Source organism: Talaromyces atroroseus, assembly GCF_001907595.1.
Source record: "Talaromyces atroroseus strain IBT 11181 chromosome Unknown scaffold_8, whole genome shotgun sequence".
NCBI lineage: Eukaryota > Fungi > Ascomycota > Eurotiomycetes > Eurotiales > Trichocomaceae > Talaromyces > Talaromyces atroroseus.
In genome coordinates this window covers 1,221,619-1,240,783 of record NW_017971440.1, presented here as the reverse complement: position 1 = coordinate 1,240,783, position 19,165 = coordinate 1,221,619, and the positions used below count along the sequence as shown (strand labels likewise).

At 24.3% G+C, this 19,165-nt stretch overlaps 2 protein-coding genes across 2 annotated transcripts, besides 2 other annotated features; one reads left to right on the top strand and one right to left on the bottom strand.

Annotated features, from left to right (window-relative positions):
• Nucleotides 1-5,739: part of a repeat region (Identified by RepeatMasker using a combination of RepBase library and repeat library created with RepeatScout) that runs on past the window's edge.
• A 520-nt stretch (nt 5,740-6,259) lies between these two features.
• Nucleotides 6,260-13,566: a repeat region (Identified by RepeatMasker using a combination of RepBase library and repeat library created with RepeatScout).
• Nucleotides 13,567-14,832: 1,266 nt separating this feature from the next.
• UA08_06337 (hypothetical protein) lies at nt 14,833-16,054 on the bottom strand (the record flags this gene model as incomplete). The annotated part of the gene is made up of 3 exons (XM_020268649.1): nt 14,833-15,789; nt 15,858-15,923; nt 15,986-16,054. 3 exons carry the CDS (start codon nt 16,052-16,054, stop codon nt 14,833-14,835), a joined length of 1,092 nt encoding a protein of 363 aa, XP_020118788.1.
• A 2,086-nt stretch (nt 16,055-18,140) lies between these two features.
• Nucleotides 18,141-18,767, top strand: UA08_06336 (hypothetical protein; the record flags this gene model as incomplete). Its single annotated transcript, XM_020268648.1, has 2 exons — nt 18,141-18,276; nt 18,334-18,767. 2 exons carry the CDS (start codon nt 18,141-18,143, stop codon nt 18,765-18,767), a joined length of 570 nt encoding a protein of 189 aa, XP_020118638.1.
• Nucleotides 18,768-19,165: the final 398 nt, after the last annotated feature.

Sequence of the window (19,165 nt, the reverse complement as noted above, 5' to 3'; positions counted from 1 at the left end):
AATAAATTATAAAAGGATCTAAATAGAATAGATAAGATAAGTAAATAAAAAAAATATATTAATATAGCTAAAAAGAATGCTTAATAATTTAAGTAAAAATAAAATATAATATTAAAGTATATAAAAAGAAAAGCAAGAAAGATTCAGTCTTAAAAGAAATATTAAATAAATAAAATAAGTAAGCACTAATGCAAGAATAGAACATTAATCTTATAATTATAAAGAATAAATCAATCAGACAAGCTATACTTATAAATCACCTAGAAAAAAAGATTATCCTAGTAAAAGAGAGATAAAAAGAGAATCTAATATAAAAGGTATTAAAAAAGATTCTCTATTAAAAGAGTCACTTTATACTTAATTAATATTATAAGATGATAGATTAAGAATAATAATCTATAAAGATCCATATTAAGAACTAATAAAAAATCTTATTAAGAATAAAATAAAAATAAAAGTATAAGAAAATACTAAAAATTTTTAGAAAGATAACTTATATAATTATATATCAGCTAATACAATCTACTAGAAAAAGTCTTAATAGAAATAAAAGAACTATATTAGAGAATATAAGAAATACAATAAATAGATATATTATATATATTAAAAGCATAAATAAATATACTTACCTCTAGTAGTAATATATAAGCATATTTCATATAAAAAAGGAATATACTTTTGTAATAGACAAAATAGATATATAAAAAATTATTCTTATTATTACTATCTATTTATTAGAAGAAATCTGTATTATAAAGTTTACTAGATAATATATTATGATGACTTATGTAAATTTTATATTAGATTAAAAACAATATTAAGATAGTTTCTAAATACTCTATCTATTATTTTAAAACTAAAACTAGAATATTTACAAGAGTGGTTAGAATGTTAATATATTTATGAAGAATTAACACATCTTTATTATAATAATCTTATAGTGATAGAATATTAGATAAAAAGATCATATAAATAATACATAATCAGTATAAAGAAATTTTTTAAATAGAGATAATAATTTTAAGAAAGACATATAATTATAATAAAGTTTATTATAATAATTATAAAGCTAAAAGCAGTTAGTTAAATAATTATGATATTAGTAAAAATTAATAAAAAAGATATAAGAATCTTATTAGATTCAGAAGTAGTTTATAACTATATTAAAGAAGAATTTGCAAAAGAAGCTGAAATACTTATTATATAGATAAATAAATAGGCAATAATTATTTTAATTAGTAGAGAAATAATTAGTTAAGGCTATAAGAAATAAGTATTAAATATTGTTGTAAAATCAGAATAATATGCTATAATAATTATATTTAATATTACATCAGTATTAAGAGAATACTATAATATTATATTTAAAATGATATAGTTATATATGTAGAATCCAATAATTAATTAGACAAATAGAATAGTAATAGTCAATAATATAATATTATAAATAAGGATTATCAAGAGGAAGATCAAAGAAATTGCATAGTTACACAAAGAATCAGGACAAAGCCTCAGTATGCTACTAAATACTAAAAGATTAAAATAAAAAGCAAATAAATAGAAATAGAAGATGATATTTACTAAAGATATTATATATATCAACAATAGAAATAAAGCATAAAAAAAAGTCATAAAATAGTTAAAAAAGTCTAAGTAATAAAAAAGAAATAAAAATTAAAAATAATAATATAAAAGAAATTAAAACAATCTAGTAAGCATAAATAATTAAAAAAATAAAGATTATTAAAAAGATATAGAAGATAAAACTAAAACTGAAAGAATTATATAAAAAGAAATTTATAAAAGTATTAATAAAATTATCTAAAAAATACTATAAGTTTATTAAACTATTTATAAAAAAAGAATAGCAATTATTAATATATAATAAAAAATTTAAAGTATAAATTAAATTAAAAAAAGAATTTATACTATCTTTAATTAAATAATATTATAAGTTAAAAGATAAATTAGAACTTAAGAATAAGTTTACTAATAAATTTTATAAAGTAATATATATATAATTAAAATATAGAAAAATATTAGTATAATTAATATTTATTAATAAGAAAGATATAATTAAATAGATAATTATTAATTATAAAGTATTAAATAATAGAATAATAGATAATATAAATAAGGCATCTTATTAAAAATAAAAAAAAAATCTTTTATAAGAAGCAAAAATCATAATAGTCTTTAATATTTAATAAAATTATTATAACCTATAAATAGCTGAAGATAATATTTAAAAAATAACTTTTCTTATAGATAAAAGATTATTTAAATAGATAATTGCACCAATAGATTTAAAGAATCTACTAATATAATTTGTGCAATATATAACATATATTCTATAGAAATATTTAAATAAATTTATTATAATCTATTTTAATAATATCATTATATACTTATAAAACCTAGAAGAATATAAAAAATATATATAATTAGTTATAATAATATTTATAAATAAAGAATTAACACTTAAAATTAAAAAGTATAAATTTAACACTATAACTATTAATTACTTAGAGATAATTTATACACCAGAAGAATTAAAAATCTAACTAGAAAAGAAAAATATAATACTTAATTAACCTATCCCAACAAACATTAATAAAATATAGTAATTTTTGAATATAATAGAATACATCAGAAGATACTTAAAAAACTATATAGAAATAATATAACTAATTATAAAATTACTATAAAAAGATCAAGATTTTAATTAGACAGAATAACAATAATAAGTATTTAAGAAAATTAAAGAATTAATTAAAGAAACATCAATTCTTATACTTTATAATCTAAAAAAACTAAATATAATTTAACTAGATACATTAGAATATATATTAAGAATTATTTTAGAATAATTAAGAGATAATAAATAATTATAATCTATTATCTTCTATTTCAAATAATTTATTACTATAAAAAGGAACTATAATATTTATAATAAAAAGCTATTTATAATAGTTAAAATATTTAAATAATAAAGACACTATTTATAAAAAGTTAAAGAAAAAATAATTATAAAAAACAATTATTATAATTTAAAGTACTTTATAATAACTAAAGAGCTTATTAATAGATAAATTAAATAATTAGAGTATTTATTAAGGTTTAAGTTTTAAATTAAATATATTAAAGGAAAAGAAAATATTATTATTAATATATTAAGTAGAAGAGTAAATTATATAATTAAAATATAATAGCTATAAACAAATATATTAGTAGAAAATAAAGATAGAATTTATTATAATAATAAAGTAATACTAGTAATAATAATTATAATAAAAAGCAAAGATTTTTATAAAAAAATAGTAGAAGCTACTAGGAATAATAAAATACTATAGATAGTATTATATAATAATAAAATAGTAATTAAAAATAGATTAATTATTTAGAAAGGATTAATATTAATATCATTTTTAATAATTATAGAAGTTATTTAAATAAACCATAACTTACTAATTAAAGGATATTATAAAATTAATTAAATAATAGAAAAGATATAATAAATATACTACTTTCTAAGAATAAGAAAATTAGTTAAAGAGTATATTAAGAAATATAATAATTGTAATTATAATAAACTAATTAATCATTAATCTTATAGAAGAATATAGATTTTAAAAATACTAATAAAAGTATGGCAGAAGATTATAATAGATTTTATATAAGACTTATTAGAGTTAAAGAATCTTATTTTAGGAATTATATACACTAAAGCTATTATTATTATAGATAAATTTATAAAATATATTATTCTAAAACTAATATTAAAAAGTTTAATAATATAATAATATATAATACTAATATTATAAGAAGTATTTATAATATTTAGATTATTAAATAAAATTATATCTAATAAAGATAAACTATTTATATCTAAATTTTAATAGATAATTATAAAAAATTATAAAATAGAATATAATCTATTAATTATATATTATTAATAGATTAATAGTTAGATTGAAAGAATGATTTAAATAGTTAAATAATATCTAAGATATTATTTAGATTAGAATCAAGATAATTAGATAAAATTATTACTAATTACTTAATTTATAATAAATAATATTATAAATATATTAATAGAATAAATACTATATTTTATTAATCTAGAAAAAATTCTAAGGATGAATTAAGTAAATATTAAATAAGAAAAAGCATTTAATAAAGTAAATATCTAAGTAATATATATATAATTATTATATAGTAATTTATTAAAAGATATTAAATAGATAGAAATAAGAATAAAAAGATATTATAATAAGAAGTATAAGAATGCACTAGTACTCAAAAAAAAAAAGAGAATTTATCTTCTATAATAAATATTAAGATTAAAAAATTTTAATATTAAAAATACAAGACTAAGTGATAAGTTTAATATAATGAAATTTAGACTGTTTACTATTAAAGAAAAACTTATAAATAATAATTATAAACTCTAGCTATTAGTAAAAATATAAATATACCTAATATTTTATATCTTATTATTAAAATCAACCATCAACCTAATAAACAAAAATAAAGCAGCAGATGATAAGGAATATAAAGTTAAAAAAATACTATAATATAAGTTAGAAAAAGAATATATCTATTACCTTATAAGATAGAAAAAATATAAACTTAAAAAAGATATATAGAAATCTATTAGATATTTAAATTACCCTAAGAAGATTTGTAAATAAAAATAAAAATATAATTAAGAAAAATAAAAGAATTAAAGTTAATATTAAAAATAAGATTATTATTTTATAAAATAAAAATAGTAGTTAAAAGCTTTTCAGCCTCTTATTATTTTTTTACTTATTTTACTTTTATCTCTTCTTCTATTTTTTTTAATTTCTCTAATTCTTTAATATCTTTTATATTCTTTTAAAGAAATTCTCTAGCTTATTTCTTTAATAATTTTTGCTATTTTTATAAATAAAGAATCTTAACTAAAACTTATTTTTCTTTTTCTTGAAGATATTCTTAAGCCTTAAAAAGACACTTTTATATTACTTTAAATATAAATATATTAATATAGCAATAATTATTTATATAAATATACTTATTATAATATTTAAAGAATTCTACTTTAATATAAATCTTTTCTAGATTACCACATTAATTATATAGAAAATAATAAGCAATATTAAATTATTTAATATATAAAAGAAGAGAGTTTCTTAAAATTATTTTCTTTAAAGATATAATTAATATAAAACTATAAGATTATATATTTAGAATATTTAAGAAGTTAAAATTAATTATTTATATTTTAAAGAATATAAATTATTTATTAAGCTATTAAGATATTAGTCTTCAGAGAAAAGGATTATTAGAGAATCAGAATATTATAACTAATAGATTAGATTAGTTATTATAAGATTAATATACTTTAGAATAAAGGATTACCCATAAAGCTTTAGAATTAAAGTATCAGAAAAATTAAAGGATTTCTATAATAACTATAATCTATAGATTAGAGAAATTAGAGGATTTTTATAAAGACTATAATAAAAAAAAGCTATATAAGGACACTTATTTATTATATATTTAGTTTTCTTCTATCATCTTGAATTAACTAAGATAACTTAAATATATAATCTTCTATTAATTAGAATATTCTATCTTATTTAAGACTTTATTTATTTCATTACAATTTTTGTATACTAGAAGCCTATTAACTTTGCTTATTAATAGTTATCCTAGCTATACTCGATGGTAAACCAACCGAAGTTTCCGACAGCTATAAAATAATTTAACTAGACTTAAAGATATACTTTTTATATCTTTAATAACTTTAAAAGAATCCTATAGACTAATAAATATTCTATTAAGTATAAAAAAGATATCTAATTAATCTAGACTTAGAATAACCCTTATAAATAGATTATTAAAAATAATATATATATATAGTATATTAATAAAAATATTAAAAAGATATTTTAGGGTATAATAATCTTTAATAAATGCTTATTATTAATTCTATTATATAATAATCTAAAAGCCTTTAAGCAAGATATTATAAATTAGATTATTTATACATTTTATTAGGTACAACTTTCAGAGCTTTTTAAAGAAGGAGATATCTTTATATAGAATAATATACTAGTTTATAAAGTATATATTATAAAGGAACTATTTAAGAAAATATATATTAATATAATAAAATAGCTACTTTATTTATTAGATTTTAATCTAATTAAAAATTTATAGATAATTATAAAGGGCTATATATATAAATAATATTTTTAATTAAAGCATGCATTAGATAATGCTAAGACTCTATATTAACTTATAAAGACTATATAATATTGTTAGAAATAAATTAATATGCAAATATTAGAGTTATTATGCCTCTTTATACTGTTACGAAACCAACCTGCATGATACTAGGCAGAAACTAGTACTATCAAGGAAAGGTGTTTAGTTAAAGCAGCTAACATTATAACTAGTTATTCATACGCACCAATATGCAAGGCGGTTATTAAATATATGGGCTTATGGCTGATATAAGGAAACAAGTGACTAGTATATACTAGGGTATACACCATAGAGTGTAGGAGAAATATATATAGTACTAAATAGGACTATTAGATATATAATTAAATGTACACTTTAAAATGTAGAATGAATATAGAGGATATTAATTATATAAATATACTTATTTCTATACTTAGTTCCTACTTAGTATAACTCTTTAATCTAAGTTACTTAATTATATATTAAAAAGATTAATAAAATAAATTTACTTAAAATATTATAATACTTTAAGATATTTCTTCTATCTTAAGTTATAATTAACTAAATCTTTATTACTAATAAATCTAAATTATATTTAATCTTATTAATAAGTTATTCTTATAAACCTTTATATAGTTTATCTATTATATTATATTTTAATATAACTAATAATAACTAAAATAGATCTAAATATGTAATAAAAGAGTTATTATCTTAATCTTAAGGAATAATATAGGATAAGTATTATTATAAGAAATAAGAAAATTTAAATAAGAGAAAGAGAATATTTATAGATTAATCTAAGATAATAGGGAATATAACTGCTTTAAATATTAGATTAATAATAACTCCTACTAATGAAGAAATGCTTTAAAAATATATTAAGAAATTAAAAGCAATTATAGTAATAAAATAGCCTAAAACACTAAAATTATAAGTCTTTAATAGGAAATGAATAAAGCTAAAAAATTTTTTTATATAAATGGATATATATATTGTAATTAATAGCATAGTATTAGAAACAGAAGAATTTAAGATAGTTTTTATAGTAATTTACTTAATAAAAGAAGTATTTTAATAGATTAAACTAGTACTTTATAAATACTATAATAAGGAAAAGAAGAATTGGAGTATTAATATTATAAAAGTACTAGGCTCTTATAAAAGATTCAAGGAAAAGTTTAAGTTAGTGTTTAGAAATATAAATAAGATATAAAATGCTGAAAGATAATTATGATAATTATATTAAATTAGATTAGTATAATAGTTAGTAGTATAATTTAAGTAAATTATAATAATATTAAATTATAATAATAAAGTTCTTATTGTGGTATTTAAAAATATATTAAAAGAAGAAATATAAATAAAACTTATTAAGATAAATTGATTAGATAATATTAATAAATTTATTGAATAAATTATTAAGATTAATAAGAAATTCTATAAGATAAGACAAAAGAGAAAAGAAATATAAGGATGGTAGAGATATAAGATAAAATCTATATCTAGATATTAAAATTAGATAAATAAAAAATATAAGTATTAAGATCTTTATAGATTATAATTAATGAAACTTGATATAATAATTAATAAGAAATTAAAAAGATAATTTAATAAAAGTAAGATAGAATGCTTTAACTATAGAAAGAAGGAATATTATAAATAAGAATATAAAAGTTAATTAAAATAATAATTTAAGATAATTAAAAAATAATAATTTAAGACAACTAAGAAAAGATAATTTAAGATTATAGAGTATAATAAAAAATGTAATAGTGAAGTTATAATTAATAAAAGATATAATATCTATAAATATAATAATATTTATAGTAGTTTCTCAGAGATAGAAGAAGTTAGATAGCTGTATAAAAAAATAATATATTTTAAATATATATATAATCTAGAAAGAGATTAAAATACTTAAGAAGATAAAGATAGAATTTAAAATACTTAATAGGATGAGGTACTAAAGTCATATAAAGAAATTAATACTAAAGATGAATAGGAAAATAGTACTCTAGAATATATGAATAATTATTAATACTAATATAGTAAAGTGGATTATCTTAGATATTAAGGATTATTATAGATAGCTTATTATAATAATGACTATTAAATATATTAAGATGCTAAGGTTAATATTATCTGGTTTTCTAAGGAAAAAGGGAAAATTAAGTCTTTAAAAAACTATTATTAAATAAAAAAAGAAAATAAATAGAAAGAATTATTAATTATAGAAAAATTAAAGGATAAGATAAAGAAAATATACTTTAGTCTTTAATAATTAATAAAGATTGAAGATTAGAAGGACTAGAAGTTTATATTAAGCTTAAATTAGATTTAATAAGAATTAATTAAAGAAAAGAGAATCCTTAAAGAATAAGATATATTAAATAAAGAGTATCAAAGAAAGTAAAGAGAAATTAAAAAAAAAATTAATAAATAAAATAATAAAATAGAATTTTATAAATAAGTTATATTTAAAAGAAAAAATTTAGACTTTTATAATAATCTTTATAGATTTTTAAAAAAATAAATAATATTAGAAGATAAGAAATTGGAATAAGAAATTAATTAATTATAATTACTTATTATTACTCTAGAAAAAAAGAAAATATTGAAAGTAATAATATATAGAAAATATTTAAGAATTAGAGTCAATATATTAGGATAATATATTTAAGTAATAATTAATTTAGAAGTAATTAGAAATTATATAGATCTATAAATTATAAAGAAATTAGAAATACTAGAAGTTAAGAAATATAAATTATTATTATTAATAAGGCTAAATAAAGAATAACTTATAGATAATAGTACTATTAAAAATAAAAATAAATAATTTATAATAAGTATTAGAATATATTATGAGTATATTAACTTTAATATTATGAAGTTAGAAAAAAATAATATAATTTTTAATATATCTTAGTTAAGGAAGTATAATCTAGAGATTTACTAGAAGTAAGATTAATTAAATTTAATAAGATATAATTATAAAATCTAAATTATAAAAGCTATTAAGCTAAAAAGAGAGCTGATAAAATTAAAAAATATTTTAAATAAGAAGTAAGTAAAAGTCTTATTTTAGAATAAATTATCTAATAAATTAAAGATATAATATTAAATTATTATTAAAATTATGGAAGAAGAATAAAGTCTTAAAGATATTAACTAGAAAAAAAATAAGTTATTTAAAGAATATAAAAGATTTAGAAGTTTATTTAATAAAATATATAAAGCATTACTGGAGTATAATAAATAAGATTATACTATTTTACTTATAGAAGATAAGAAATTAAAGCCATAGAAAATATATTAAATGTTAGAATTAGAAGATAAGGCTTTGAAAGAATATATTAATAATATACTAGAAAAAAGGTATATATAACTATTAATATTATTAGTAGGATACCTGATATTATTTATATTAAAAAAAAGAATAATAAAATTATAACTATATATTAACTATAGATAGCTTAATAATATTATAATTAAAGATGTTTATCCTTTATCATTAATTATTAAGATATAAGATAAAGTTAAAGAAAAGAAATGGTTTATTAAACTTAATATTACTAATATATATAATCATTTAAGAATTAAGGAAGGAGAAAAATAGAAAATAGTATTTAGAATAAAATATAGATATTATAAATATCTAGTTATACTATTTAGATTGACCAATATACTAGTAATATTTTAAAGATATATTAATTTAATTATTAAAGATTATCTATATAATTTTACTATTATCTATCTCAACAATATTATAATATTCTTAAATAGCTTAGAGGATTATATTAGACATATTAAGATAATATTATAAAATTTAAAAATAACAAAATTATAAGTAAAACTAGAAAAATACAAATTCTATATATAAGAAATTAATTTCTTGGGATATTAGATTATATAAAAAGGAATATAAATAGATAAAAAAAAAGTATAAATAGTAAAAGACTAGTCTATACTAAGAAATATTAAAAAACTATAATTATTTATTAGAATAATCAACTACTATTAAAGATACATTAAAGAATATATAAATATTATAACATCTATGTTCAGATTACTCAAAAAAGATGTTAGATATGAATAAATAAAAGAATAAGAAAAAGCCTTTAAAGAAATAAAATATTATTTAATAATTATATCTATACTAATATAGTTTAATAATAATAAGCTAATAATACTGAAAACTAATATATCTAATTATACTATTAGAGTAATAATAATATAAGAAGAATAAGATAGAAAATAAAGAATAATTATATACTACTTAAGAAAAATGATTAATGTAGAGTTGAATTATAATATATATGATAAAGAATTACTAGTAATAATAATAGTATTATAATATTAGAGAATATATCTGAAAGAAACCAAGTTTCTTATATAAATTATCATAGATTATAAAAACTTTATTTATTTTCTATTAATTAAAGTGTTAATAAGAAGACAAGTGAGATAATTAGAAATATTATTATAATACTGGTTTATAATTGAATACTACAAAGGAAAAAATAATGAATAAGTAGATGTATTTAGTAGGTGATTAGATTATAAAGAAGAAATATGAATATTAGAATCTATATTACTTAAAAAAATAGAAAATAGAAATCTAGAATATAATCTATAAATTATTACTCTAGCAGTAATAATAGAATATAATATTAACTTAGAGTTATAAGATTTAATTGTTAAAGAAATGGCAAATAATGAAATTATTTAAGGGATACTGAGTGATATATAATAAGGAAAAAAGTATAAAAAAATAATTACTAATAAAATAGGACTTATATTTTAGTATAGTTTAATCTATATACTAAAAATAATTAGAGAAAAAGTTATTAAAATATATTATAATAAACTAATAATAGGATATCTAGAAATTAATAATATATTAGAAAAAATATTAAGAAATTATTACTAGTTAAATATATATAAAGCAATACACAATTATATTAAAGAATATGATATATATTAAAAAAACAAGATTATAAGATACAAATTATATAGATAAATATAATTATTATAGGTATTAGAATATCCATAATAATAGGTGATAATAGATCTTATTATAAAACTACTAAAGTTAGAAGGATATAACTTAATCTTAGTAATAATAGATAGAATAATAAAGTATGCACACTTTATATTAATAATAGAAAAAATAAATATATTATTATTAGCTAAGATACTATTACAATAAGTGTTCCAATATTATAATATACTAGAAATTATGATATTAGACAGAGGACCAGCATTTGTATTATAATTATAGAAATCTATAATAGATCTAATAGGAGGAGAACAATGATTAAGTTTAATATATTATCCATAAATTAATAAATAAATAGAATAAATAAATCAGATATTTAAATAATACTTATAAAGCTATATAAATTATTAGCAAGATAATTAGACAGAATTACTTCTAATAGTATAATTAACATATAATATAAACAAATAATTTATAATAAAAATAACATTATTTATAGTATATACTAAAAGGGAAGTAAGAATACTAGGATAATCATATTACAACTAACTAGTAGCAGAAACTATAGAAGGAATAATTAATAATATAAAAGCTATATATCTTTATTTGTAATAAGAAATAGAATATAAAGAATAAATTAATATAGAAAAATACAACTATAAAAATTAGAAGAGATCTAATTTTAAAAAGAAAGAGAAGATCTATCTTTCTTAAAAAAATCTATAAATACTATAAGAAAGTAATAAACTTGATTATTTATAACTAGGACTATTTAAAATCAAGAAAAAAATTAAAAAAATTAATTATAAACTTAAATTATTAGACTTTATAAAAATTTATTTTATATTTTATATATTATTACTAGAACTAGTATTATAGAATATAAAAATATAAACTAACATCATCATTAAATAAGAAATCTATAAGATTAAAAAAATATTAGCAATTAAAATGTTAGAAAACCATAAGAGATATTTAATAAAATAAAAAGAATATAATAAGTTAGAAAATATCTAGAAAATTATTAAAAATCTTATTAAAGTAAGAAAAGCAATTAAGAAGTTCTATTAATATTAGAATCTAAGAAAAGAAAACTTTAAAATAAAAGTATATCTAATAAAAATAATCTAAGATTAATAAGTAATACCTTAATATCTAAAAATATATAATAGTATTAAGATACTACTTATTTAAAAAAATTAAAATAAGATCTTTAAGATCTTTCTTATCAAAAATATCTATAATATTTATATTATAATCTAATATTTTATTATTATACTTTTTAAGAAACTTTTTAAATATAATAAATTTTAATAAATAACTTTTATTATACTATTATATATTATTCTAACTGAAGCTTAGCTAATTTAAGATTAAATTTTAGTTTATCTTACTCTTTCTTAAGAAGTAATTACTTTTTTAAATTATAAAAATATTTTTTATATTTATAATTATAATAGATATATAAAGTATAATTATAGCTTTTAGAATCTATAATATAAATTTTATTTTAAGATAAATAATATTCATATAAAGAATTAGAAGAAAGATTATTCTTTTAAATAAAATTAGTCTAAATAATATAATATATAAGGCAATTAAAGATAGACATATTAATATATTTTGGATATTTATTTATAAAGAAAGCAGGATTATACTAGAAATAAGAGTGAGTTTTTTTATTTATATCTTTAGGGATAAAAATCCTAAAAGAGAGGAATAATATTATAAAACTAATCTATATAATATTAAGCAGAAACTAGTATTATTAAGGAAAGGTGTTTAATTAAAATAATTAATACTATAACTAATTATTTATATGTATTAATATGCAAGGCAGTTATTAAATATATAGGCTTATAACTGATATAAGGAAATATATAACCAGTATATATTAGAGTATATATTATAAAATATAGAAAAAATATATATAGCGCTAAATAAAATTATTAGATATATAATTAAATATATATTTTAAAATATAAGATAAATGTAAGAGATACTAATTATATAAGTATATTTATTCTTATACTTAATTCCTATTTAGCATAGCTCTTTAATTTAAATTACTTAATTATATACTAAGAGGATTAGCAAGGCAAATCTACTTAAAGTATTATAATATTTTAAGGTACTTCTTCTATCTTAAGTTATAATTAATTAAATCTTTATTACTGACAAGTCTAAACTATGTCTAATCTTATTAACAAGTTATCCTTATGAACCTTTATGTAGTTTATCTATCGTATTGTACCTCGACACAACCAGTGACAACTAGGGTGGATCCAGGCGCGTGACATATACCTCATAGAATACAGGCTATACTTAACGCGGATAGGTGGTGTACGGCTTATTAGAGCCTTTGGAACTTTGTATATAACCTAAATAGAAAGATAGTGTGATGCGTAAAGTGGGTCAAAATCAAGGGTGTCCAAATACTTGTGTCCAGGTACTGTACCAAGTAGAAAAGATGCTTCAAGGTGATAAACATACAGAATGAAGGATACCCCGGTATGTAAAACTTTAACAAGAACTAACGGCATTTTAATAGACTTTTGACGAACCAAAATCCTTCCTTGAAGAATGGGAATATATATATCGCTACGCCATAACAATGCTCAATGCGTTAGTTAAACGTAGTTTATTCAACATCGAACAGACAAAATGTCCATAAGGAAATACTATAGATACTCTCGCGAAGTATAGCGACCTGTAAGCGAAGTACTAAGAATATCCAAACTACCTAGGTATACTACGATTCCTCCGCAGCATTGGAAACTCCTCCTGTAGTGTGAACATGGCCTTTTAAGGTCAAGTGAGAAACAGCATGGAAATTCCTTGGACGATGTAAATATAAAACAATCAAAACGAGCTTAGAGTTCTAAGCTAAAGGTAAATAATTTTCATAGGCTAAAGTGCACAGACAGAGTAGCTCCCACGAAACCAATGAGGAGGAGAGACCAGTACTTGTCAGGATTGAAGCCGTTTTAATTGCTGCATTTCTCAGTATTCATAGTTAAACAGGAGCGAGTTACGGTTTCACTGTGGATTTTAAAACATGAATTATCTTGGAATCGGCTTTGTTTGCTGCTCTCTCCGTGCTGGGTTCTTTATTACTACATTTTTGTTTCATTCATACAAAAACAACGAAACAACTTGTTCTCGAATACTGAGACCTGAGGCTAATTAACATTTGACTAAGTGCTTGAAATTGGACATATGACATTGTTATCCGCTGTGTTCCGTCGAGTTGTCATGGAATTTAGCCCAGCAGAACATGTTGAATATGACAACTCTTCAAGACAGTCCACATTTGCACTGCTATATTTCGTACAGGACTTTACACACTCTACACTGTCGCCTGGCGACCGTCAATTCCTTAAGAAGACACAAAACTAAAGGCGCAATGGTGCATTTGATTTTTTCTGTTTTAGAAAAAACTGAATAATAATACAAATGATTCCAACCCTAGGTGTTTATCCAGACAATGCCTAGGTACCATTCGGGAACGAAGAAGTGAAGAAAACATAGCAAACAAATAGATGACAAGAATGTATTTTTTAAAGTCCAAACACACGCACATATTGCACCTAATCCGATGAGCTGACGCACTGATAGTAGTACGGGTTCTGAACCTTGCAGGTTGAACCTGTCGCACAGGTCGTAGCACCAGTCCAGTTGATACCGCCGCATTGACCATAAAGACTTTGGACGGCAGCTGCGGAGCTCGATGTCGAGCTAGCCTTCGACGAAGATGGTGTAGCCCAGATAGTGATTGTTTCCGTGACGACGGTGTTGATTGTCACGGAGGTGGTGGTGGTGGTTGTAGTACCCGCAGGGCTGGCAGTCGAAGATGGTGCGACCGCAGCTGAAGTAACGGAAGATGGCTCAACGACTGCCGAGGTAGATGTTGACGAAGGCGCCACGACATCTGAGGCGACAGAAGATGGTTCAACAACAGTTGAAGCTGCTTGTGTAGACGCGGCGCTAGAAGCCTCTGTTACCAGTGTAGTCGTGGGGGAAGACTCTGCGGCAGTGGTTGAAGAGACTGGAAGAACAGTGGAGGATGAGGAGGATGTAGAAGAAACCGAAGACGCGGACGACGTGGCTGATGTTCCGGAGCTATCAACAGCAGACGTCATTCCGGCAGGAGTGGTATCGCTATCAGTCTCGCCGTAGCATTCACAGGTTTCCCAATCAGTGACGGCTTGTCCGGGGCATGCGACGGGCACGAAGTCAACGACGACGTTGTTACCGAAAACCTCGCTTTCGGCCATGATGTCGAAATGGTAGCTGTACCCGTAGTCGTTGGTAGCACCAACCGATGGGCACCACTGCTCGTTGCCATTGTAGGGGCAGAGGTTGGTGACCATGATAATGATGCTGTCGCCGGCAACTCCTCCAGTACCGCAGGTGCTGCATGGCGACTCGCCCGTGGATGTCAAGTTGTAGCATTTACCGCAGCCGCCTCCGCACCAGCTCGAGTCGTCGGTGTCGAATAGCGCTTGAGATCCTGCAGCAGTGTAGACATCGGTAGCAATGCCGAGCTATTGAAGAGCCAAGACATTACTACGAGGCCTTATACTGCAGTTGAAAGGATGGGACGTATACTAACCTGCCATGAATCAAGGCCGGAGTCGGTGCCGCAACCGCAAGCACCCTTCTGACCGTCGTAGTAGTGCTAGAAGCATTATTAGACGTGCCTCAGCAGACGAGTCGCTAGATTCCAGTGAAGCAACTCACAGTGGTTGTGGCAAGATAGGCAGACGCCGAGCCTGCGAGCGCCCATAGTGAAAGATAGTTGGCCTTCATTTTCCCAGCCTGTGGTTCAAAACGAAAGTTTCAAAATAAAGATAAAGACCGTGTGGGTTAAAAGAATGACGAAGAAAAAAAGGAATGTAAAGGAAAGTAGACTATGTGAACAAGAACGAACGATTGAATGAGGGATCACGATTGAATGTTTTCGAGCGGCATTTCCTACTTATATATGTGCTATCTTAAAGCCTACCCCTGATAATATATTTCCTGCTTATGGAGTATATAGTATTGGGAACATTATAGGCAGTTGGCAGCCTCAATATCGACGACCCCATCTGCCATTATGACTGCTCTTACAAAAACAGTTTCAAGGCCGCAGAATGAAATTAAAGTAATTACCTAGGTAATAAAGCTGGCACAGTGGCGCCAGTGAAATTGCTTCCAGCGGCGATGGTTGGTGGATGCACGTTTCCTTGGTATTATACGACTAATATATGTAGGCTGATTTGCTTCTGTCTAGAGTGCTCCAGGCCAGCGGCTAGTTGGCATGGCGAAACATTAATATAAACAGGGATTGATTCCATCGAACTACACAATCTGACAGGTTTATTCACCCTATTTTACTTCTTTTTGCAAGATTGAGTAGTTTCTCGGTGTAGACTCCATGATGTATAATGAGAAATGCTCGGGCATGTTGATAAGTCACATCCATGCCTAGGTGTTTCTACCCGCCAGGAAAATCTCGCATTATCGGTGATAAACAACTGAAAATAAAGCTATGCATAAATCTTCTGTTAATAGTACTGAAGCAACCAAGTTAGAATACTCTGGATCCTGTCCGGAGTACACGTCCAATAATGTTTAGTCTGCGGCACCCCTGAACGAGGCTAAATTAACGCTGTATCAGAATAATGAATTAGTCTCCACTAGGTGGACTGTCAGAGAGAGATTCCGGTTGGCCGCCGCAAGAAAATCTTAAACAAATTCTAGCATAAATGAGGTTGGTACCTCGGAAGAAGCCTCATGTGAACGCTGAGGTCGAAAACTTGACAAGGTTGAATCAGCCCAATCATCGACGTTGTTTTAGCGCCGGTGGCAAGACCTCAAACAAAAGAACAGGATGACTTGGCTATGTAGGATTTCATTCTTCTGCCCAACATTTGCGCTGGTAATGTCTCCCAGGGCTTGCATGGTTGTGCAGCCAAACCTAGAGCCCGGCAACGCCAGTTTTTAAAGTAGTAATACCTGATTACTCTCGGATAGTTAATCGCTATGCATAACTACCCTGGCCAGCCAAACAGACCTCGTAATGAAACGTTAGAACATTGCGCTGCAAAAGGCTTTTCCCATCACGGAGATTTCGTACGATTAATGCAGTTGCAAAAATGCATCACCACGTGCGTCCATTCTCGGTGTAATTAGAATTCCTGAGGATCAATCATGCGACTTCCGCAATATTCGAGGACGAATGTGAGTCGCCATCCATATAATTTCCGCATTCAGCGGGGAGTTCCTTGCATTTTAAGTGCGGAGTCTTATTCCGTGGCCTTGAGGCGTATGGAATGTATACTCGGAAAAGCCTGTCCGTTGAGCACATCGATCGAACCAATCAGTTCGCACGTAGTAGTAGTAATTCCGCGATGTAAGGGTGATAGGTGGTCGACTGCATTGATGAATTCAATGGTATTTTGTACAACACACCTATGTGCATACCCATACGTTCTCTACGTTCTCCCGATATAATAAGATAAAGGAATGGATCAACGTTCAAAGTAAGTTTAGGGCGATCGAGATTGCGAAGTTAACTTATATCCACAGCTTTGGAGAGAGATCACGCAAGATCTGATGTCTGAGCGCTGCAAAAAGCGGCAAACAACATTCATGGTAAGGCCCTTATCACTCAATGATTCGTCGATGCAGTCAATACTGGCATCCGCGCGGAGTCAATTCTTAGGTATGTTCAATCTAGGGCTGCACTGATATTTTCTATGTCGAGAACGAATGTTGGAGAGGAATTTTTTCCAGTGTATATAGCCTGCCACGATTTGAACTCTATTTTCAATCAAATCATTAGAACCACAGTAACCAATACCTACTCACCAAAGCAAAAGCCACCTTCTGGCGGGCCGGCTTGTTGCTCATGGCACTTGGGGATATCCTGGCTAGGGTTTTCTCTCTAGCTGCCCTGATTTTGATTTTGATTGTTGTCTTTGCAGGTACTCAGTGCGGTGGTGCCCTGGAGGACGTATTCATAGTCCTTGTGAGTAAAAATCAGAGTATGTCGACATCTGACTGGCGTTGACTGATCATACCTACCTAGCTCGATGTATCAGGACTGAAAACAAACCCTAGCCACAATCCAGACGGGTTAGAGTTCGCTTCTGAGCTTGGATTATACGAATTCTATACGGTACATGTGCTGACCTACTGTGCGGGATACTTCATGGACGATGGCGGGCGAAATACGACAATGTGCACTCAGCCCAGCGTGCCATTTGCCTTTGATTTGGCAGCTGCACTGTTGAAGAGCCTCGCTGCGAGTGGGAGCGGACAAGACGATATTAGCTGGCCATATGCTGCAATTTCCGATTTTGGTTGGGTTTCTGCTACCTCCAAAACAATTTCGGTGTTGTCTATATTGATCATCGTCATCATGGGCATCGGAATTCTGATTGACGGACTCATATTTTCTCGGTCCGGCTATCTGTATCTTACTACTAGTCGAGCTTTTTCACTGGTATGTCTCTATGTTCGACGGTTCACCTAACCCACGGATTAAATTCGTATCAAATTTTGAAACCCATGATCTAACAAGGACAGCAGGTCAGTCTCGGAATAATGATCATAACAGCTTCGTTGTCGACCTTCATTGCCAGTGGCTTCGTGAGATTGCACAATCATCATGGGGTCTTGTATGATATATCGGCAACCTCTGGTGGTACACTCCTAGCACTGACATGGCTGTCTGTGGTCCTTTGTCTGCTGAGAAATTTGCCGTTCCTAGCTATGCTCAGAATATGCTTTGCTACTGATAGCAGAGTACTTCCTAAAAGTGACGCCATTAGGCTACTGGACAGCGTGGATTAGTTTTGAAAATGCTCTTCACCCGATGAATCGGGATTATTTGAAGGGTTGGGACGGAGGGCGAAAAGGATGGCACATAAG